General features: G+C 35.6%; 4 protein-coding genes across 6 annotated transcripts; 2 read left to right on the top strand and 2 right to left on the bottom strand.

Annotated features, from left to right (window-relative positions):
• Positions 1–1,711: 1,711 nt before the first annotated feature.
• Positions 1,712–6,315, bottom strand: LOC145559416 (uncharacterized). The gene is made up of 6 exons (XM_081620842.1): positions 6,203–6,315; positions 5,819–5,938; positions 4,632–4,814; positions 4,209–4,319; positions 2,323–2,389; positions 1,712–2,214 (listed from the first exon to the last, which is right to left on the bottom strand). The coding sequence occupies exons 2-6, from the start codon at positions 5,927–5,929 to the stop codon at positions 1,937–1,939; spliced, it is 750 nt and encodes a 249-aa protein (XP_081476968.1). The 5' UTR covers positions 5,930–5,938; positions 6,203–6,315; the 3' UTR covers positions 1,712–1,936.
• Positions 6,316–12,375: 6,060 nt separating this feature from the next.
• Positions 12,376–14,057, top strand: LOC145559417 (uncharacterized). Of its 2 annotated transcripts, none has more exons than XM_081620843.1 (2): positions 12,376–12,529; positions 13,241–14,057. In XM_081620843.1, the coding sequence occupies exons 1-2, from the start codon at positions 12,515–12,517 to the stop codon at positions 13,859–13,861; spliced, it is 636 nt and encodes a 211-aa protein (XP_081476969.1). In that variant the 5' UTR covers positions 12,376–12,514; the 3' UTR covers positions 13,862–14,057. The 2 variants fall into 2 exon arrangements, with proteins under 2 accessions (XP_081476969.1, XP_081476970.1); XM_081620844.1 differs by having other exon boundaries at positions 12,394–12,529; positions 13,256–14,057.
• Positions 14,058–14,558: 501 nt separating this feature from the next.
• On the top strand, positions 14,559–15,947 carry LOC145558280 (uncharacterized). Its single transcript, XM_081619475.1, has 4 exons — positions 14,559–14,884; positions 15,110–15,191; positions 15,296–15,457; positions 15,571–15,947. The coding sequence occupies exons 1-4, from the start codon at positions 14,675–14,677 to the stop codon at positions 15,645–15,647; spliced, it is 531 nt and encodes a 176-aa protein (XP_081475601.1). The 5' UTR covers positions 14,559–14,674; the 3' UTR covers positions 15,648–15,947.
• Positions 15,948–16,256: 309 nt separating this feature from the next.
• Positions 16,257–20,820, bottom strand: LOC145558279 (uncharacterized). Of its 2 annotated transcripts, none has more exons than XM_081619474.1 (4): positions 20,633–20,820; positions 19,361–19,652; positions 18,725–18,785; positions 16,257–17,084 (listed from the first exon to the last, which is right to left on the bottom strand). In XM_081619474.1, the coding sequence occupies exons 2-4, from the start codon at positions 19,592–19,594 to the stop codon at positions 16,483–16,485; spliced, it is 897 nt and encodes a 298-aa protein (XP_081475600.1). In that variant the 5' UTR covers positions 19,595–19,652; positions 20,633–20,820; the 3' UTR covers positions 16,257–16,482. The 2 variants fall into 2 exon arrangements, with proteins under 2 accessions (XP_081475600.1, XP_081475599.1); XM_081619473.1 differs by having other exon boundaries at positions 19,361–19,632; positions 20,633–20,819.
• Between the last annotated feature and the right edge of the window lie 2,657 nt (positions 20,821–23,477).

The raw sequence follows: 23,477 nt of genomic DNA on the forward strand, positions 1-23,477 counted from the left end.
ATATTGATAATAGAATTGAAGATGACCCGACTTAGATCGATCTAAACCTGAAATCAACCTGAATGAGTGGATACCCGATAATGACCTGATTCGAACTACCTAATTGACACCTTAAATTGGCAACTCCTGTGCAACCATATGACAACATAAAAATAAGAATTCACATTACTTCAAATGAACTAGCCTTTAAAAACTCAATTGATAGAGATGAGACCATCTTATATCGACAAAAGGAGTACTTTTTAACCTAAATAAAGAAGTTTGATCCAATTTCAAACTTAAATACCGGAGAAATTTAGATATCTAGCTCGATATAATTGGATTAAATATACTAACCGAATTATAACCAAATTTGGATCGGATACAAATTACATATTTTCTCATTTTCATGTTTATGAATCCAATCCATAGTTCATTTTTTTTAACAAGCGTTGTTGTTATTATTATTAGTATTACTATTATTATATCACGTTTCATTAAAAAATCTAACAAAGGTAGGAAAAACAAAAGGCAAATTTCATTGTCTTATTGTCTATTCAACCATTTTTATATTGGTTGGTCTTTATATGAAATCCAAGGAAATACGTAGAGAGTACTTGTCTAGTTGTGAATTTTGATATATCCTTGACATTGCTTTTGGCGTTATTATGCTAATATTTTAAGAAATTGATTTAATTTAAAGTTAATATATTTTTCAGATAAAATTAAAACATTTTTTAAATGTCCGATTATCAATTCAAATTAATTACCAAACAAAGCTTAGACTAGTGGAAAAGTTTATATTAAAATCATACTTCATTATAGACTATTTGTGGGTGGGGATTCCTTTACCTTTCCTCCCACTCCCAAAGAGCCAGATTAGACATGTGAGACGTTTTGGCTCAATAGGGTCTTTCTCTTTAAATTAAAAAATCATTAGGTTGTTAAAAATTCATATTTACATTGGATAACCAATTTATTCACCCTAAATCCTAAAGTAATAGTAGCTAATATCATTGTTTTGCATGATTAATATAATGAAAAAAAAAAAAAAAAAACTAGGACATGTTGCGATTAATCGGTACCGTGCCTTAAAACTAATTAGAGATAGCAGTATTCTTTTTTCATTAAATTCAGGGTTAACATTCTCTTAAAGCACAATCATTAATTTCAAATGTTGTGTTTGGAAACATGATATTCATTTCAAATGTTGGAATTGAATTTCAGAATTTGAAATCTAAATATTCAATTCCATTTAATGTAATTCTATTGTTTAGATTCTTGTGTGGTTGATTTTTTTTTTTTTTTTCTTCTGAATTATAGGTTGTGTTTATATTTAGAGCATGTTCTTTTACGTTGAAATTCGGTTCGGTTCGGTTCAGCTCAGTTCCACTCCGCTCCGCTCCTAATTTCCTTCTCTTATAAAATATTCATTTCATTTCAGTTCAGTTGAGTTCAGTCAATGAGAACAGGTCCTTAGTTTGTTAATTCTAACTAATCTTTAGCAAAAAACATAAACCTATCAAATAGAAACATCAAGATTGGGACTCAACACCAACAACTTAACGGTTCGAATTGATACAATGACTAAAATCAACAATGCTAATACAGTAACTATTGCCTCATCTGTTCGAGGCTCTCTCAATGTTCATATTCCTTCGTCTTCGATAGAATCTTATTTCTGAAATGTAAGTTACTCTATGCAATAAGCTAACTTTGTTCACATAGATGATGACCTGAAATATATCATCTTCTAACTAAAGTAGTTTCAGTACATGCAGCATTGGTGTTGTAGAGGACATCTAGTGTTTACACCAATCTATTGGGCAAAATGTATATACAGATAACATAGAAATGGCAAACGGCATCATATCGTACGCGCCCCAAAACTCAGGTAAGAAAGAAATAGGCAATAATCCAGTGTGATAACAGATGGAAATACAAAAATGAAACTCTTTCAAGCCTTAACAGTTGACTCCTGACTATTGTTTTTGTTCTTTCTTCCCCAAACTGGAGTACTCTCAATGAGCTTATGAGGGACCAGCCGATGTTCCCGTTTTGTAAGCTTCTTGAAATTGCTGACTCTGAGTTTTGCTATTTCAGCCTCTTCGTCTGGTGTCAATTCTCTTACTGCCACTGTCAGTCTACACTCTGGTTTCATTATTATCCCATGTCTCATTTTGGCATGATAGCTTAGTCTTTTCTTAAAAATTCCTTTACCAACAAAAGCTTCAGCTGCAAAAACCAGAGAATAAAGATAGTTGTCACAAATTAAGCCATCTTTTGAATGCATTATGTTGTAGCAATACCTAAACTCATAAGATATGCTATTGTAAAACATACCAACTAAAAGTCTGTCTGGATCTAATCCATGATTATGGACAGCATTTGCACGTGCCGAGTGTACCACCTGCATATCAAATTAACACTATGTTCAAGTATAATCATGAGGTAGGACGGACATCAAGCCATTAAGTTCTTCACATCATTTAAGATCATCAGTAAATGTCAAATCACAGGCAATAAGAAGAGGACTGCACCTAATAGTAGGAATAGCAAGTTGGTACTCAGAAGAGAATAAATGGGTAGGAGACAAGGAGGTGAGAATGAAACAGGCCCCCCGAAACAGGCCCCCCATGACACCGGCCCTAGACCTCAAGGGTCTCAGACCTTATAAAACAAGATAGAAACTGGAATGCAAACATCATTTAGAGCTCCTTCAGCCAGGAAGTAGCAGAAGAAATCCTAGCAATGGCCATTTCTAAAGCTGATACACAGGATGAGTTTGAATGGATAGGTGCAAAAACAGTAAGCCCTCAGTCAAGTCTGTATACTGGCATCTCATTGCACACCGCAAGATCATCCTCAAGTCATCATCTGGAAAAGCCTATGGAAGGATGCTGATGAAAACCCTTACACCTATTTAGAGATTTTTCATCAGCTCGCCTCTGGGTAGCTTCAGCAGTAGGCATAAATAACTCTCAAATTTCAGAAGATCCCTTCCCGAGGCTGGATTTGAAGCACCCTTCTACCGCATTCAGCAAGGACAAGCTTGAAAAAAGAGTAATGGAATTCATGGCCACCATATGAGCAATATGGATACATAGAAATGAGATCCATTTTTGAAATGGTACTGTGTGCCTGCTACGATCATGGAGCTCAGTCGAGGATCAAGGTGCAGAAGGGTAAGAGCAGCCAGAAACACCACTGCTCGCTGCCAACTTGAGAGAACAAAGCAGAATGAATCAAGAGTAATGGTATGGCAAAGGGATCAAATACACCAACTGCAGATGATCTCCATCTTTGTTGATGCATCATGGAAAAAGACGGTCAAAAGGAGAGGAGAATAGAAGGCAGCAGTGTTATGGGTAGCAGACTCCCCTATGAAGACAGAGTCAATGGTTCAACTAGAGTATGTGCCATTTCTCTGCTTCCGGCAGAATGCTATGTCATCCTACTCACATTCAAGACAGTTCCCCAGACTTAAAAGATGCTATTCTAAAGAATGATTGCCAGGTCACAATTAAGGCCAACAACCCCAGAAGAGGACTCCGCTCAAATCAGGAATATTGCACATCAAATTCAACAGGATGCTGATCGTTTGACCACTGTACTTGCATAAAAATTACTAGGCCGGGTGTCTATAAAGCTCACCTTCTGGCAACAGCCACAAGGGAGAATGGCTTAAGTTTCTTTGTTTACTAAAAAATCCTCCTCTTGAGGAAAGTGGGGAGAAGTCCATCTAAAGTCAGATGGACACATCAGTTAAAAAATTTCACCTTTCTAATGTTAAAATTAAACTTTAAAATTACCATTTCAAGATGTCCTAACTATGAATTTAAAGAAAGAATATTTTTCAAGTTTTTTTCTTAGAGAAGAAAGACTACATGATATGGTGAAAAGGTAAAATTTTCAGATAGGGAAAAATATTTGTGGTTTACTCGATTTCATACAAATGTGGTCCATTTATAAGGGGCAGAGGGAGTAAATAGAAACATCCATGCTGAGAAGAAAACTGATTTCCTAATGCCATCATGACTTCATGAGTACTCCAAAAGCTAAGTGAAGCCTCAACTCTCAAGCTCTTTCAAACACTGTTTGCAATTTTCAAATTCAGGTTCATTTTGATTTCACAAAGTAAGTTTTAATCTCTATTCTGAACTAAAGCTATTGCACATTAACTTTTCCAAAACCAAATACTGATTTAAGTCCAGGAAAAGAACTCAAACCTGATATACAGTTTTTGAAGCCCGCTTCACAGTCACTTGCAGCTGTAACAAAGCATCTTCAACGCGCATTCCACGGATCAAAGCAGCAACCAAATTTACCTTTTTAGGACTCTAGAAGAAGCAATTGAACAGAGTTGTTAGACAGGCTGGAATACTAGTCATAACACATAATGTCATCTTGTCATTAAAAAATGCAACCTCACTCAACCTAGCAAAATGGACTAATATGGTAACAATTCACCAAAACAGCAAAACAACACACAGCAAGGAAGCACGGAATGTTACTACATCCAAAATTTGATTTCAACTAAGGCAGTTGCATAATGTATAAGCTGACACGTGAAGAAGATAGAGCATTGAGGGTTATCAACTTCCAGGGGAGGGAACTTTGACTATTATAATGGATCCACATTGAACCATTACCTGCTTTATTCCTTTCAAGATTGCCTGAACCTTTTCAGGCTTTGGTTTTACAGCCTGGTTTTCAGTCTGGTCATCAGTCTTCCCAGCTCCAGCCGCTGATATTGGGATCAGAGGAGAAGAGATCGGCGTTGCATCAGAGGGTGAATTTGCAAGCAACGTCCTTGAAGTAGAAATTCCCTGAAACTTTTAGGGAAAAAAAAAAAAAAAAAAAAAAAAAACTAGAATGAATTATAAATTCTGAAAGAATCCCTTGACATCCATCAGAGAGCATCAATGATGTATAAATGCCACCTTTGAAAATATTGAGTGCTACTCAAATGCAAATTGTCAAACCATTCATTAAGAATTGAATTTACATTTAAATGCCTACAACATTGCTTTCATGGTTAGGCTGAAAATAAAATATTATGAGATACAACCCCCTTCCCCATAAACCTACAAAATCAATTCTTGTAAAAATCCATATACATAACTCAACAAAAATTAGCAATTACATGCATATTGAATCCATAGATAGGAGGATTCTGCTTCATCGCAAGTTTAGACTAGAGAAGCAAACATAAACAAAAATGCTTTGCAAGTTGCAACTCGCGTTCTCTGTCCTTTCAACTACTCTTAAGGGTATGTTATGTTCACCTTATTTCACTTATTTCAATTCTACTAAGTTCAGTTAAGTTTTGATAAGATAAGTTCATGAAAAATAAGTTCTAATAAGGGTTACCCAAGTTCAAAATTCAACTAAAGTACGTTTTTAATAAGGTCTAATAAGTTCAGATAATTTCATATAAGTTTAGATATGTAAAAATTAGATGAATAGAACACACATGTTATTTTTCCCGTTATATGGAACTCATTCTACTAAAGCATTATAACACTCTAATTTAAGGTACCAATGTAATATTACTTGTTAGCTTTCAATAACAATGCAATGTTAATGCGGAGTGATCCCTTATTTTGTATGCATAAATACCATAACCTTCAAAACACTCAATTTAGAATGGTATATAAATCAAAACCCACCAGCAACTCCAAAAAACCTCCACATTTTCAATGGATCAAAATTAGAAAATCGACCTAGTCAATGGATCAACTTTCAAACATCCAACGAATCAAAATGTAGCAAATGCATAGGACCCTAAAACCCTAAACCCTAAAATTAAGCTTAATCAAAGAATTAATCAAAATACCTGAAGATTGTGAAGCTTAATGTAATCCCAAACTTTCTTCACAGCTTCAGTACGATAAGCAATGGGAGCAGTAGGCCCATCTCTGAGCCAGGGCAAGAACACCCTTTTCATAGTTCCGTCCTAAAAATTAATTTGAGGGTTCTTCAACAAATAAGCAACCAAATTTGACCCATTTATCAAATTAAACTCTTCTCGATTAAAGTACGAACAGAAAATTCCAGCATTTCAGTAATTATTAGATTATAAGCAATATATATAGTTCAATAATCAATCCACCTTAGAAGAACCCTAAATCAAATTAATGTGGCGATTAACACTAGATTGTGAAATTGATATTTGGTGATTAAGATGAAAAAAATGAAAAAATGAAAAGAAATATGTTACCTCAGAAAGCTGCTTCAATGGAGGAGAGAGAGGTAGATTCAAGCTGTATTACAAGCGGCTGTTTCAATGGAGAAGAGAAAACTTGCACTCAAACTTCGATATTTCTGTGATTGATCAGATCAGCCCAATCCTTTTGGAATCAGCCCATTATTTAAAAAAACAAGCCCAATTCTGTGGGCCTGCCTATTCATATAGCGCCTTTGCGCACCACCTTTATAAGACCTAACGTTTACGGTTTTTCGGTCCACTACTAAAAAGTCAAACACTTAATTACTTAGGGTCTGTTCTCATATGTTGAAATTCAGCTCAGTTCAGCTCAAAGTTCAGTTCAGCTCAGAGTTCAGTTCAGTTCAGCTCCTAATTTTCTCTCTTATAAAATATTCATTTCAGTTTAGTTCAGTTCAGTCAATGAGAACATGCCCTTAGTAAAGTTCAAACCTTTAGGATCTAAAGTAAGCTCCTTACCGATTGAGCTAACTCATAATTAGTTTATTTTTATTTAGCTAACTCATAATTAGTTTATTTTTATTTATATAAGGATGAATCGATGTATTTATAATTTGTCAATTCCCTTGGTTTCATACTCACATTATCCATATACAACCAAATGGTTAGTTAACTTAGTAAAAGAAATGCACTCGTAACCTCGAATATGAATGTAAAGTATAAACTTTCAGCTAGGCAATAATAACCTTACGGTGTACCTATCATCTAGAGGTGATTATTGGGCGGGCTAGGTAGGCTGAAGTTAAAAAATTAAGCCTAGTTCTCAGGTCGGGCCAAGCTTCAGGGTGGAATTTTTGTGCCCAAACCCGTCCAAAATGGTCAAGCTTTTCAGGCCATTTTTGGGATGTGCCTAAAAAAATAGCATAAAAACGCATTTTCAAACCTGTCTAAAAAATTAAATTTTCGGACCGGACCGAGCCTAACCCAATTTCGGGCCGAAAATTGTTGCCCAAAACCCGCCCAAAATCGGGCCGGCTAGCTTTGATCAGCTCTACTATCACCCTTTCAAACATAACTAGTTTTCGGCTTGTGTAGCAAATGAGTTGATTATTTTCATTAATTTAATTTATGTTGGTGCATAACCTTCGTGTGATGACTAAATTGTGATGGAGGGATTGATAACAAATATCGATGTTTAAAGTTGTGCATTACCAAATTAAACATTAAGCATGATAATAAGGGTTACAGGGAGATCAAGTATTAGCTAGGTTTTTACTTCTTCGTATTATTCTGCTAAATTAGAGAGGAAATAGAATAGAATAGCTTGAATTGTATTGATGATCTTGGCTATTATTTATAGCCTACAAAAGATAACCTACACAATATAAACTCTATCATATAAACTTCCATAGATCTATCTTAGAATATCACTAAGATATATTATTATCCTAAATATAATATCATAAGATCTATATGGAAAATATATCACAATAATATATTTTCCTATATTCCTAACACCCTTCCGCAATCGTAACGGCAGTAACACGAACGTTACGATTGGAAATTCGCACTTTGTTGAAGTCGATCGAGTTGCACTACTCTGTTGATGCCGCCTTCAATTTTTTTATTTAAAAAAAACAAACTTTTGCTACCACGGCCCTTTTGCTGGTGTCCATGGTCTTCTGTCACGGTCCTTTGCTGGTGTCCGTGGTCTTTTGTCACGGCCCTTTGCTGGTGTCCGTGGTCTTCTTTGCCACGGCCCTTTGCTGGTGTCCGTAATCTTTTTTTTGCCACGACCCTTTGCTGGTGTCCGTGATCTTCTTTGCCAGACCCTTCGCTGGTGTCCGTGGTCTTTTGCAATTTTTTTTTTAATAATAAACAATACGCCAAACGTGGCTTTTCTTCATCTCCATGGAGATGCAATAATGGAGGAAGCACACTCAAACACTACAACCTAACCAAATCACATATGATCATTCATATTGATCACATACACCAATAATAACCCATGTATCACATGGTTATTCCAAAAAAAAAAAAAAATTAAATAAAAAAAATAGAAATTTCAAAGAGCAATACTATTGCACAGCGGAAGCAAATTTATGAATCCCATCGGTGGGTTTAATATTCTAACCCACCAGCAGGGGGAGTATTTGTGTGAACGGCCCCAAGATTTAACCTACTCTTGATACCATGCTATATATCACAATAATATATTTTCCTATATTCCTAATATATTCCTATTACTCAAACCATATAAAACTAGACAATATCATATGGACTATATGAAAAATAATACTTCGTAGTATGTTTTTATTGGTCATGACCATTAAGTATGATTCATTAATCTACATCATGTGTGTCAGTGAATAATAACACTCGTTTGGATCATATATTAACCTTATGAAGGTACAACAAAATTATTTTCTCACTAGTAGAATTCCCACAATCCAAGCAAACTAAATTTCCATCTTAAATCACTACTAAAAAAAAAGATGATCTTTAAAATCAATTAATGATGAAAAGAATTATTCACTAGAACAAACATATAAACCGTACACCCAACCCTATTATGCCATTTATGAATCAATGAAGAAATCATGCAATTTAGTAAGGATAGTAGACTAGTAGCGGATTTGACAAGGAAACACGTAGGATGATTAATACTTTTTGACAGGTGGCAAAATTTGATTGGCCATGAAGCTGTAAAGATGTGATTAGTGGGGCCTAATCACCGTCCAATTTTTTTTAATCGGTCATAGTACATGAAATCATAAAGCTAAGCAACTTTTGGAATGGGGGCGTTAGCCGTTTGCCCAAACAAGGAATTGGAGGTTTAATATGGGATGTGTAGTGACAATAAAACATGGCTCTTAACACATTAATCAAGTCACTTTTAATAACATAAACGTACGAAGTCTTCAGTTTGGGTCTGCTATAATTGGGATCTACAATATTCTTTTACCATGCATACATTCTTCTTCTTTTTACGATATTCGATAAAAAAAATAATTAGCTTAGTCGAGTAGATATGATTTACTGAACATGCTAATAGAATAATGAAGATGTACTTAGAAACAAAGTTACAAGTTAGAGCGGTTTATTATGATTTTATCAGTCATGACCTTTAACAGACAAGGACAATTGAAGGCTAAAAATGAATAATGAACATGCTATATATTTAGCCCGAGTTGTAGATTTTAAGGGTTTAGTGGTCGTTTGATTAAATTAGAAAGTACTCCGTATAATACGTAATTACATACTTCTAGTTGTTTAGTTGATTATAGTTGTTTAGTTGATTATAGAAGCTTGTCAAAAAAAAAAGTTGATTATAGAAGTTTAGAGTTTTCGACATACACTTTTGAGCAATTATATAAGAATTAGAACTTCCTAGCCATGATTGTATATATTATGTGCTCTCAGGGCCTGTTCTGATTTACTGAATTGAGCTGAAATTAACTGATTACATTGAACTGAACTGACGATTGAAGCTGAACTGAACTGAATATTTTATGAGAAAAAGAAATTAGAAACTGAACTGAACTGAATCGAATTGAATTGAACTGAGCTGATTGGAGCTGAACTGAAATGAAATTAAGTTGAAGAGAATAGACCCTCATTTATTTAAAGCTCTACTGCCATTTACTAAAATACACAACTTTACTTATACTTATATGTCAATAAAACGACCACTGTTTATTTCTTTCTAATAGTTGTTTCAATTAACTCACAATTACCTGTTACCGTAAAGGGTATCTAATTAGAAGCTAGCCTAGTACTATTTCTATTGACATGTAACTAGAAATGACCACCAATATGAGTCCCATCCAACAAAAGCCAATGAAAATATGGGGAAAAAGTGGTTTAGAGAAGGACTTTCGGTGGCTGATAAGTGATAAGTTAGGTTCCAATGGCTAGATCTAACCATCTTCAAAATTAGCACCAATAGAATAGATATACATGATTATTCCATTTGCTTACGCAAGGTTTTTGAAATTAAGGCTTTTATGCTACCTTATATAGTGTCGTTTTATGTTTCTATAATGAAATTCAGCAACCATTTTCAATTCATCACCATGATTCTAGGACTTAAACCTAACATATTGGCTCTTTTCTTTTATTATATGTCTCTTTTACTATTTTAAAATCAAAGGCATGCATTTGCATTCTTCCATGCATGTAACAGTTTTTCTTATGATTGTCCTTATTGTAAGTTATCACTTTGTTTTTGTTAAAATAAATTTATAATATAGATAGAAAAGGGTTTGCTTTTATTAATTATTAATCAGGAAAATGCCTTTTTTTTTTTTTTTTTTTTTTTGGGTGTTTAGAGAGCCACAAGGACGGCTGATAAATATCGATCCCAGGATCACCTGAAAATCGGAAGGAGAGCTTTAACCACTTGAGCTATCCATCTCTCTCAATTAAGAAAATACATTAAGTAATGGCTAACATTATATGTTCATTTTATTACTCCAAACCAAATTATTCCTCTTTAAAATAATGCTAAACATTTAAACTGGATTGTTGGGTAATTTCTTCTCTAAACATTTACTTTCTGATTCGATCAATTAAAGTACAATTTACTTCGATCCAACACATTATAGAAATTCTAAATTGTTTTTTAAGCTGTAAATTTTGTAAAATTCAATACATATGTTTTGCTATATCATAAAATTGTGAGAATATATAAATCCATCCAATTTGAAAATAAACGATAATTAAATATTTACAAGGATTGGACTAAGATCTATAACAACAATCTTGTTAAGAAAAGGATCCAAACAAAAATGGAGCATTAATCACATAAAGTCTAGAGGTATATTTGTACACTTTTATTTTGTTTCAATGAATTTTACACTAGGGAGATGGTCTACGATTTTGAGTTATTGTATATATTTCACAAAGATTTGTACAAAAAAGGTTGATATTATCATTATTCATAAATAGCTTAATATTACACAATTTAACATGCACGATCTCTTGGATTTCGCCACAAAAAGATATAAAATCTTGAGTTAAATAAAATAATTCTACTTTATGAAACAATAGCTTCTAGCATGAGATGTATGTGATCGTGTAATGGTAGATCCCAGTGTAAAAAAAGTCTTGAATGAATCATATTTCATTAGTCCCTAAGTTTGACTTAATGAATACATAACAAATTCACTATGTTAGAAATTTTGGAGGTTGCTAGAAATAGCCAATAACTAGGGATTCTAGCAGTATAATGTATGAACATGAGTGAATCATAGTGAGGTTACCCTTAAGAGAGACTGCACAAAGCACAGCAGCACACAACTCCAAACATTGAACGATGATATCAAACACAAACTAAACAAGATTTATCTCGGTTTACCCTAACTTCCTTTAAAAAAAACTAAATAATCAGTCACTTTCTAAATGTTTGTAAGGGTCTGTTCTCTTACGTTGAAATTCAGTTCAGTTCAGTTCAATTCAGTTCAGTTCAGATCAGTTCAGTTCAGCTCAGTTCAGTTCAACTCCTAATTTCCTTCTCTTATAAAATATTCATTTCAATTCAATTCAGTTCAGTTCAATTCAACTCCTAATTTTCTTCTCTTATAAAATATTCATTTCATTTCAGTTCAGTTCAGTTCAGTTCAGTTCAGCTCAGTTCAGTTCAGTCAATGAGAACAGGCCCTAAGTTCAAATTTGAAAAAGTTATGTTCACACTACAATTCCCTTCTTCAATAATTATAATGGAAATAAATATCGTTACATTATTGTTGTATTGGCTACATAAATGTAAGCTAAGATTTTTGAAAGGTTTTATTTAACACAAATTCATAGTGTAAATTGGCTTCCTACCAGATCGATGTGACTTAAAATCTTACTTCATAGAGAATTTTAAGTTAAATTAAAGATTTATAACTTAATCATACATCTTTTAACGTTATTATTATATATTTAATATCTTAACTTTTCTTCTTCTTCTTCTTCATATTTTTAATAACCCTTTTATTTAAATAAATCATTTTTTTCCTATTAGATATGGTAAACCCTCTTATCTTTTTGACATACTCATATTATACCAAGCAAACATGCTAATTTGACCTTAAATTCAGTGCTTTCAATTGATTAAAGTCCCAAGATTCTTCAAAATACTCCCACTAGAAAACCCTTTTTTTTTTTTTTTTTTTTTTTTTTTTTTGGTCCCACCTAATAAAATTTGTAGATGCACCATCACTTGATCGGCCCTATAAATACTCTTTCCCATTGATCAATTTTTTCATCACCTTTTCTCAGCTCAGCTTATTTACTTCCCTTATTTGCTTTCTTTTAACACCCTTTTCTTGTTTTCTTTCTTGATCACTTTCATCATTTTACTCAAATTCCTTCATAGCAATGGCCACTGTCCAGGTAAGATAATTCAATATTATTTCCTCTATTGATTTATCAATGTAGTCCCTTTTTATGAATTATGATAAACAACAAAAATTAAAGATTAGTACTCTTAATATTTCTTGTGTTGTGTTATGATTGATAATACTTTTAGCGTTGTATTATAATCGTAATAACTAAATTTAGACAAAGGGAGTACATAGTGATGCAGTACTATATGTCTATTTATGTTGATTGATCAGTACAATATGTATATGCAATAATGTCTTTGTGCATTATTGATCAAATTGATTATTGTACTTGAGTGTTCCTTACTAGTATTTTAATATTTTAAATCCTCTCACTAGCTAAATTTCATACAGTATTTGAAAGCATTTTTTTTATTAAGGTTTTTGATCATGTGCTTGTTTAATAAGGATTGCGTACATCTTAACCTTGTTAATGTCATTTGTGGTGCATGATTACAAAAGTAGTATGGAGTATCTCATTTGCTACATCTGTTTATACGATCATTTTGATTTTTCACACTATTCCTACACTAACTTTGTCACTTTGAGTTTAAAATCGAATTTCATTATTTTTAATTGTTGTTGAGTTAACCTCTATGTAATCAATCAAAATAATGCAGGAGTAAAAAAATTATTTATTGATATGTAGCAACAAATTGTTGGTCCACTAGCAACTTCATATAGATCCATATTGTTTTATTTGGTTAATTATTTTGTTAAGGTTAAACCTGAGCAGGTTGCTTCAGCTCAGACAGCACTGCCACAGGAGAAGAAAGTGGAGGAGCCAGCAAAAACTTCACCACCCCAAGTAGAAGAAGAGAAGGCAGCAAAAGTCGCCGAGCCAGAGCAGCCTAAGGTTGACTCTGCAGAAGAGAAACAACCAGCACCACCAGCATCAGTAGAAGGTGAAAAAACTGAAAACACTGCAGTACAAGAAGAGGCGAAAACTGAGGAAGAGCAACAACAGCAAGCAGAACCTGTTGAAGCAGAAAATGTTGCAGAACAAGAAAAAGAAAACACTGAAACTAAGGATGATAATCAAGCAGTCAAGGAGGCTAAGGAAGCAATAGAAGAGCTTGAGGTTGAGGAAAAGAAGTCGTCTACTCCTGTCGAGGAGTCCTCAAAGGTGGCACCAGAGCCTGTGGCAGAGGAAAGCAAAAAGGAAAACAAGGAAGCAGAAGTCAAGGAAGCAAAGGAGGAAACAGCAGTGAAGCAGGATGACACTGCAGAAGCGAAGAAGCCGTCTGAGAAGACTGATGAAGTGAAGGCTGGTCCTGCTGCAGCACCTGCAGAACCTGAAGCAGATGCTGCTGTTGCTGTTATTGAGGCTGATACTGCATGATTTGGAAAAAAAAAAACTTCTGTTTTCTGAGATTATGTGATGGATTTTACCTTTCATTTTAATTTGTGTGTGTATGTTAAATTAGAGGAATATGTTAAATTGGTCTGCTATATGTATTATGTAGTAATGGTTGTATTTTCGATGTGGTCGAATTAAGCCCATTTTGGTGAAATAAGGATGTAATGAGCTTTTATCAGACTCTTGTATGTTTATCCATGACGGGAAGTATAATTCTGGCTCGCTATTAGATCAATAAAATACGGCGTATTTTGTTTAATACTTGTTTAGAGTAAATTCACTGCCCTTTATTTTAAATTGAACATACTTACTTGACCTGCTAGCAATCTTCCAAGTCGTTTGTGTCAAAATCCTTAACATTTTACTCCATGTTATTGTCTGTGATACGAAAATTTTACTGTCCAGCTATATGAAAAGTTACAAGACATATACGGAGTACTAAAATTATTATACACCCGAGGCACACAAAAGTTTTTGTAGACCGTTTATGGTTATAGCTGTAAATTAACAAATGTGCCTAGTCAATATAGTAAAAGAGATGACGAACCTAGAAATATTAAGATTTGTAAGACAAAACAGTCGCGGTCATAGTCCTTGTATATTATATAGAGGACCAAAACCAAGCTAAAGACATTATTAATTCAATATAATGATATCCAATGTAAAAAGGATGGGTCTACCACTACTGGCCACTTATATATGAGAAAAGCAGTGAATTCTAAGAGGCTAACTACATTCTGTGTCTAAATTTGTCATTACAGCATAGAGGTGAATTGATCATAGCAAGATATACAAATGGCCATCAACCTTCCAGGCAATTCCTCATTCACGGCGCCGGGAAGAGGCAGAGATGAAATTTATGTGGCCACGACACCTCTACGGGCAACCAAGGGACCTGCTCAACTACTCATGTCTGCTGCCTATTCTCTCAACTTGTGGCATCTTCAGCATTTCATGCTCATCATCAAACCATCCATCACTTCTGCCTCTCCTTCAAGCTCCCAGGTTGCTTTCTTCCGTATCACCCCTCCCCCAAATTTAAAGTTTGGAAAATTATTTCATGCTCCTGGGAGCACTAAGCATGATGCTCCGCCATAGCGTGTCACTATGGTGGTCTTAGGAGCACCATATAGGAATAGACATTGCTTATTTGTGGATAATTTTATTGAAAAGATCAGACTTGATAAAAAAAAGTTGTCCTTATTCTGTAGGAATAATTATTGTTTGCAGGGGTTAGTGTTTGATTTTCAGCCTCAGGATCCTGAAAACATATATGTGGCTCTGGCTGCCTTATCTGGTAGAGCTATCCCAGGTAAGCGAATACTGTTACTTACTCGTGTTGCGGTTTGTAACTCCATAAACCGAAGCAATGTACCAATTTGTCACTCTCTATTGCTGTACATCTTGATTGTGTAGGAAATATTCTGGTAAGAAAAATTAGCAAGATTCCTAAGAAAAAGTGTTGGCACATTGGTTCATCCAAGTTATCAAATGCTGTAGAAGCTGCCTATAAGTTCAACAGCAGCTGGCAAACTGATTTACGCATTGGCCACCATGATTGTCGTCACTATACCAATGGTAAATTTATGGCGAGCTCTTTCGAGGAATCAAGTAGTACTCGCTTTGTCTAAAATTAGTCGTCACACTATCTAATTTCTTGTCTGAAAGATCTCTGTATATCTGCTTGCTAGGACTGGCTGAGATGTTGATTGGAGAAAAAAATGTACTGGACAACCTTCAGGAGAATCAACAGGGGATGGATTACTAGATGATGCCATGTCTCATGTATATTTTCATATTCACAGCAAGCTCTTTAGGCCATGTCTGGCTACAAAAGAAACTACCTTGCTCGCCTGTGAACGGGGTTGTTGGTCATGTGAGACATCGCACCAGAACGGGATTTAGCATAAATTCACACAGACAGCTTATAGTTGCTAAGACTAGCTACTTACCATCTAGCTGATTTTGTGGCATAATTTTGACATAATAATATACAGTATACGACTCACTGAGGCTTTGCATTCATTTTGAGAACTATTTTATATATTGCCAACATTGAGCTTGTGAACTGGGTTGTTGGTCAAAGTCCAACATTGAGCACACCGCGTTTGCAGCTTGAGCTTGTGAGCTTTAGTCAAAATCCAACATTGAGCACACAACTCTTCAAGCTGGGCGTAGTACAAGACTCACTGAGTACAGCTCAGGCTAAGTCAATTTATGCTCAACATGCATCATCACCATTCATTATAAAAATTATGATGTCTTTTGTTAGATTTGTGGTTCAATTTCCAGCAAAAGAGAAAAGATGTAAAAACGAACCTTCAAGGTGTGCTGTATAATGGTGTAATAAATTCATGCTTCAAGCGTTGTCCTAAGATAGCATAGAGAAATGCAAGATCAATCACAGCAATAGGCAATTGTATGCCAAATGTACAGACCAAAGTCGGAAAGTCCTCACAGCACACCAAAAGCTGTAAAAGGCTTTGGATATATTAGCGTTGCCAAATTAGAATCTCTAGACATTAGACAATCATATAAGTTTTACACAAACTAACAAGTCCTCGATCAAGAACCAACACTGATTCTACCAAGCCTTGCCCAATCTACAAAGAAAGTAATGCTTCCACCTTTGCTACGGGATCTTCCTCCTTTTTAGGGGTTGGACTTCTATTAGCCTCGTCATACATATCATGCTTCCACTTCTCAACCTGGGAACCACTTGAACGATACCCTTGTCTTCCACCAAAATTCTCCCTCCCCTTGAATTTGCCATCATTATCAGCACCATTAAACCTGCCTCTGGGAGAAAAGTTAGTATTTTCAACTCGTCCTCGGTTTGAAAACGACCTCTCTCTTACATATCCTCGGTCATGCTCGTTTCTTTCCAGAGGTCGACGATCACGAGCTCCGTGTTCCCATCTTCCAGTACCACCAGTAGAGCTAGCAGGATGGTCAAACTTACTAGGTTCAGGAACAGCATCATTTCCACCCTCAGACTTCAGAGGAAGTTTCTCCTCTCTAAACGGACGTCTTTTTTTGGTAGGTGGATGTGCATCAGATTCCGCTTCCAAAAATTTATCATGTCGCCAGGCATGGTTGTCACCACCTTGAGCTCGAGCTTTTTCCTCCCCTACTTTTGGATTAGAGGGTGCTGATCTATGTGCTGCTCGGTCTTCGTCCCTGGAATCGCTCCACCATCCACGTTCTACGCAAATAGATAGCAAAAAGAATTAACCAACAAAAAAGATTCAAATTAAGAAAAGTATATCAAGATATCTAGCTCAAACTGTATAGGGGAAGGAAGTCAAGGAACATTGAGGACTTTTTCCTATTCACAAAGGATTAACAATAAGCTGTAGATCCTAATGATATTAAAGAGTTTGTCAAAAGTTCTTACCAAATATACTACAATGAAATCCAAGGAAGCAGAAAATAATGACTATCTGACACCCAAGTCACTGATTTAGTTTGTGAGAATAATTTGCTCAAAGTAAAGCCCTCATCTCTTGCAATTAACTTAGTGCATATATCCTGGTACCTCAGCTACTCCAATCCAACAAATGCTCTCAAATTTTCATCATCAGTGGGTAAAAACTGTGACAAGTGCCCGCTACCTTTCCAGTCCCTCATCGTCATCCATACTTCCACTTCCTCCAGCTACCAACTCATATGCCTTAATTCATCCCCCTCTTTCCCTTCAGTCTAATGGCAGTAAGCAACTAAGCACTAAAGTCTACACATTAACTTACCAGAGACTTCTTTCAATACCAATTACCATCCTCTCCCACTGACCAAGTATAGCAGCCAAAAAATCAAATGGGAATTTAAAGAGTACCTTAAAAAACTTAGTAACATAAGAGCACCTTGAAAAGCTCAAACAGTCAGTAATTTGTGTCTTTTTATTTACAAGAAATTTACTTTTGGGTTTTGTGATGGAAAGGTTCCCCTGGTTTCTTTATTTTCCCTTGCCCTTTTTCAAATAATTTCCCACCTCAGATAAGAATATGAAGATTTAGAGTTAAACACGCACCTTCAAAGAGAATTCCAGCCATAAACGAGCTCAAATGGCCACCAATACTTTTAACACTCTTTAGTATATCTAATTTGGTACGAGGGGTATTCGACTTTTAAGATACCCATCTGACAAATTAAATTCGACCAATATAAGTTCTTCCAGACAACCACTTTCATACAATAAACCTTTGACTTCTAAATCACTCTCCACAATACTTTTAATACTCTTTAGTATATCTAATTTGGTACGAGGGGTATTTAACTTTTAAGATACCCATCTGACAAATTCGACCGATATAAGTTCTTCCAGACAACCACTTTCATACAATAAACCTTTGACTTCTAAATCACTCTCCACCCCTTGCACCCAGTACTCTAGATATCTTACTTGCAGATAAACACTGAGAAGTGAATCCGACATCAGCATTGATTTCAAACAAAAGAAAAGGAGAGGGAGGGGGGATGATATAGAAGGAAGGAAGATAAACACTGAGAAGTGTTTATAGTCAAGGAGAGGACAGGCAAGGTTGCAAATCTTACAGTCGTCTACTCCCACATCAAGAAAACTCTCTCCCATGAACTTCCTCATGATAATGGTATGACTACATTCTAATTGTGTCAAGTTATACCGTTATACGGCCACATTGTAGCTTTACTATCATCCTATGAGAAAGCATCTAGTACAATGTCAGAAATTTTGAGGGTCATATGACTCGTATCCATACATCCTCAAAACTAAGAACATTTTTGAAGAGGAAAGGTAGCAATTAGTGAAAGAAGAAAAAAAAAAGAAAGAAAAGCAACCACAAGTTAAGAAAGAAAAAAACTTACCAGATGTTGATCTGCGTCCAGAGCGGCTGCCATCTCGGGCGGCAGTTCGGCGGTCATCATGCTGTTACAAGACATGAATAGGCAAGCCTAATATAGTTACACTTACACGGGGGCACTGAAATCATTGGACGAACAAGTACCCTCCTAGTTCAGCCCAGTAAATGGATTTGCAAATACTGAATAACCACCAAGTGATCAAACTCATAACTTCATAAGTATGCCTATTTGAACAAATAGCACATTCAGAATAATACAGACATACTCATATCCATGCTAATATCATTATACTGGATATTTGCACGGTTAAAGCACAAAATAAATCAGTTGTAGCCTTAATAACTTGTCCAAGCACTGTAGAAACATAAGCACTTCATCCAGCATACATGCACATGTGTACACACACATACATAATTTTTAAGACACGTCTCTTCCTGAAAACTCTCAATTCACTTTAAATTTCCTTCATTTTAATTGCCAAAAAAAAGGCTGTAGACAAAATGGAAACACCATAGAAAAGTAGCAGTAAATAATTATATCAGCAGAAATAAATAAGTGATACACATAAATACATTGCAGAAATAAATAATTGCAAAATAGAATTAAAAAAAAAAATCAAAAAGATTTATTTAAGGAAACCTGATGATACGATCCACGGGAGACTGCTGTTGGATTAGAGTGATTGGTTCTTTCACTTATTCCATTAGTCTTGCTATCCAACATGGAACTTGCATCTTTGACATCCTGCTTAGATTCAGAAGCTGGTGAACCCTCAAGCGGTAAAGCATCTTGACGGCGATGTCTGTGATTTTTATCTATATCCTTATTGCCAACTTCTGATTTAAGTTTGTTGGGACTTTTCTCTGTAGGCATTTTCCCTTTGCTATCAAACGTTCTGACTTATTACCAATCTGACATGAGGATCAAGTTACTATAATATTCACAACTAGAAAAATTAGACAACATCGTTCTGCTAGTAAACAAGACATGGTCAAAATTCAAAGAAAGCAGTTTATCTAAATGATCTGTGAGTCTGAATTTTCAACCCCACAACTTAAAGAACAAGAGAAGGAAAAAACACACACAAATACATCCATCTTACATAAGCTATAAGCATACTAGAACACAATCGGTTACAACTGCGATCAAACCATATCATAGACCTAATATCTCAGAGATAGCACTCAATTCCCACCAGTCACATATATGAGGAGTTAAGCAACCTTCCCGGTGAGCACAGAGACTCTTGCCCATGCTCGTCAATCATGAATTTCCTGTTAATCAAATGCAACCCAAACAAAGCCCAAATGTCTTGGGCTAAATCAATCAATGACACATGAGTCATCGAGTCAATTAAAGTAACCGCTTTCTTTCAATCAAATGCAACCCCAAACATAGCCCAAATATCTTGAGCTAAATTTAATCAATGACTAGAGAGTCGAGAGTCTCAAGAATCAAGACTATCAAAGTAAACGCTTTCCTTTCAATCAGATTCAATCCAGACAAAGCCCTAAATTCTTTAATGCAGAAAACATTTTTGGACCCTAGAACCTCATGTCAATCCTAAGTATGTGGTGCCAGAATCTAACCCTAATTTTCAACAGCAGATGAGATTAAATTGGGTTTCCAAAATAAACAAACAAACTCATTCAGAATAACCAACAGTCGAAATCATACAATGCGCCTCAGTAAACGCTCAATTTCAACGATTTTAAATAACCCAACTCTGAAATTTCAACATACAATCAACCCTCTCAAAATCAAAAGCAATAATCCAACAATTTACAAATTAAATTGAATTGAAATCAAAGCACGCATGGTAATAACGGTCATGGTGAATTAAAACTTAAAAAATTAGAGTCACAATAACAAGAAATTCGAAAAATTGAATGTAATAATCTAGAGAAATACCTGAATTGTAGAGGATGACGGGAGTTTTGTGAAGAAATGAATTGAGCAGAATCGGAATTTGAGGATGAATGATCTGAGAAATTAGGGTTTGAGAGCTTTAGGATTTGAGTTTGAGCTCAAACTTCGGGAGAGTGAAGGACCAGAAGGTGTGGATGATGCTTATTTGGCGGTACGACAGTACGAGACCACGACGGATTGGGAATTTGGAATAGGCAAGGTCGTAAGCAGACCTAGCAAATGGTTCATTCATGTCAGGTACGGGTCGGGTCAATTTGGGTTAACTTATATTCAATTGGGTTCAAATCAGGTCAATTTATGTTTCGGATTGAGTATTGGGTCAGGTCAAGTATGTTCGGGTCATGCTTGGGTCGGGTCAAAATCGAGTTTGGTCATATTCGAGTAATTCATTTCATGTCGTTACTGTAGATCAAGCTCAAATCGATAATTTTATTTGATTTGTGAGTTCAGTTGTGGTTGGGGATGAAACAATTTGAGTCTTTGATGGCATCATGCATAATTTAGTTTGATAATAGTCCGTAGGTAGTTTTAGTTTGGGACATTTCAGGCATTGGGTCTATTCGGGTTAAAATCATATCGAGTCAACTTTAGGTCGGGTCATTTCGAGAATCGGCTTAAATCCACTTTCAGGTTAGGTCAAGTTGGGTAGATTGGTCAATTTCGACTCATTGTTTTCGGGTCACGGGTCAAGTCAATCAAGATTGCCAGGTCTAGCCATAAAGGAATAGAACGGGCAAAAGTTTAACTACCCAATTCGTCAAATAAATGTACTTGAACCCAATGAAATAATAGCAAGCTGGGTTGAAGTTTATGACCTATTTGATTAAATGGGTCAACACAACACCCTTTTCATTTTATGGATTGGATCCCATTATTAACAACTAAATCCAATAAGTATCATGTTGTCAATAGAGAAGTCACCAAGTATTTACCTATTTAAGTTAAGATTGATATATAAGAAATACATGAGCTGGAGCCAAGCTCGATTGAGCGTTCAATTTTCGAATGACTTGCTTAGCACGTTATATTTTTACTTGTTCGAGCTTGGCTCATGAGTAGCTCATTAAATTTGGGCTCGAGGTGACCTTGATCAAAATTAAACGATCTTTTAATAAGTGAGCATTGATAAAATATATATTTTTATTAAATGCATTGATAATACAATGTTATGTGTTTCATACTCTCTTCGTCCCTGATCGATAGTCACTTTTGAAGAAAAATCACGGGAATTAAGGAGAATTAAAGAAAGTACATTGAAAAACTAAATTTACATTGGGTATGCAAAAAAGTAGAGAGAGAAAGTAATTAAAGTACATGGGAAAGTAAAATTTACATCAAAAAGTTAAATTTGCACAAATATTTTTGCAAATGTTAGAGAATTTTGGTAAAAAAAAATATTAATGGTACTTGAATAAAACAAATGTGACTAGCATTTTGAGTCACCAAAAATGTCAAAAGTGACTATCAATCGGGAACGAAGGGAGTATAATTTAGTAATATTCTCAGGGTGCAGCCATTGCTATTGGCCAAACTAAATAAATACCCAAAGAGGAAAATTAGGAGAAGTGGTTTCTTAAAATATCACTTTGCGACTGTTCTTGGTTACTCGGACAAAAAAAAAAAAATAAAAAAAAAAAAACAAAAACCCTAATAGGAAAGTTGGTAAGTTATGGCTATATCAATCCTTAGGGAGGGATGACGCTCTAAAAAACTCATTTTGCCCAACAAAAGATACCCTAAGGGGCCGTTTGGTTGGGGGTAATCAGGAAAGGGAATGGGAATCAACTGGCTCGATTCCCTTTAATTTGTTGATGTTTGTTTAACACTTTTAATCATTCCCTTTACCCTCCTCATTACCCCAAATCCTTCCAACTCCATTCCCCACCCCCCTAGACTTTCCCATTCCCTTTCCCTACCCACCTTCACACCACCACATCACCACCTTCACACCTACCAACACCACCGGAAAACCAGCCCAGACCACCGCCGCCCATCCTCCGACCACCGCTGCACCTCCCCCTCCCCCGCAAAAAACACCCCTAGCCCCGCAAAAAATCACCCCTAGCCCTGCAAAACCAGAAATCCGAAGGAGAAAGTTCCGATAACAGAGAGAGAAATGGAGATAGCAGAAAGCTCAAGGTCTCCAATATGTCCAACGAAGATATTAGTGAGTGAATTAGTACCAAACTGACATAGTATATTGAACACTAATGGACCGCCAATTTTCCACAATTTCACGGATTCCGACCAATAAACCGACGTCGCATCCTTGAAACTCGTTACCGGTGGATAATCTCCTTCTTCTCCGGGAACATTTACGGCGGTGATAAGCGGCTCCGACGTATCAACGCCGTTTAACAATGGTGCCTCCATTTTGGTTTTCTTGAGCAATTGGTGGGTCTCTTCATGGAATGACGGCACTCGATGCTCACGCTGCTAGCGGCGGCAAAACGAGGGAAGGCGGTGAGGGGAGGGGTGTAGCCGGCGAGGGGCGGGGAAGGTGGTCGGGTCTAAATCTACCGCAAGTGTACGGGTCAATTACAGTAAATATAGGGTGAGCAAGGTATCGTATCCACAAGGAGGTCTACTCAAGTACCAAATTAAGAAACTAGAATATTATTTAGACGACGAAAATATGAGAAAAGTACTACTAAAACTATAAACGATATGATTAAAGTTGCTAACAAGTATAAGAAATAGTTCTAGGTTTCGGGTTTCATCAATTACTCTCTATAATGAAATTAAACTAGTTGTAGGGTTGAACATATATAATGTAGCAATGATCGAATTACCAATAGCATGTAATCTCCTCTCCCAAGGCAGAAAA

The sequence above is a fragment of the Chenopodium album genome, chromosome 9 (genome assembly GCF_948465745.1).
Source record: "Chenopodium album chromosome 9, dcCheAlbu1.1, whole genome shotgun sequence".
NCBI classification, from domain to species: Eukaryota; Viridiplantae; Streptophyta; class Magnoliopsida; order Caryophyllales; family Amaranthaceae; genus Chenopodium; species Chenopodium album.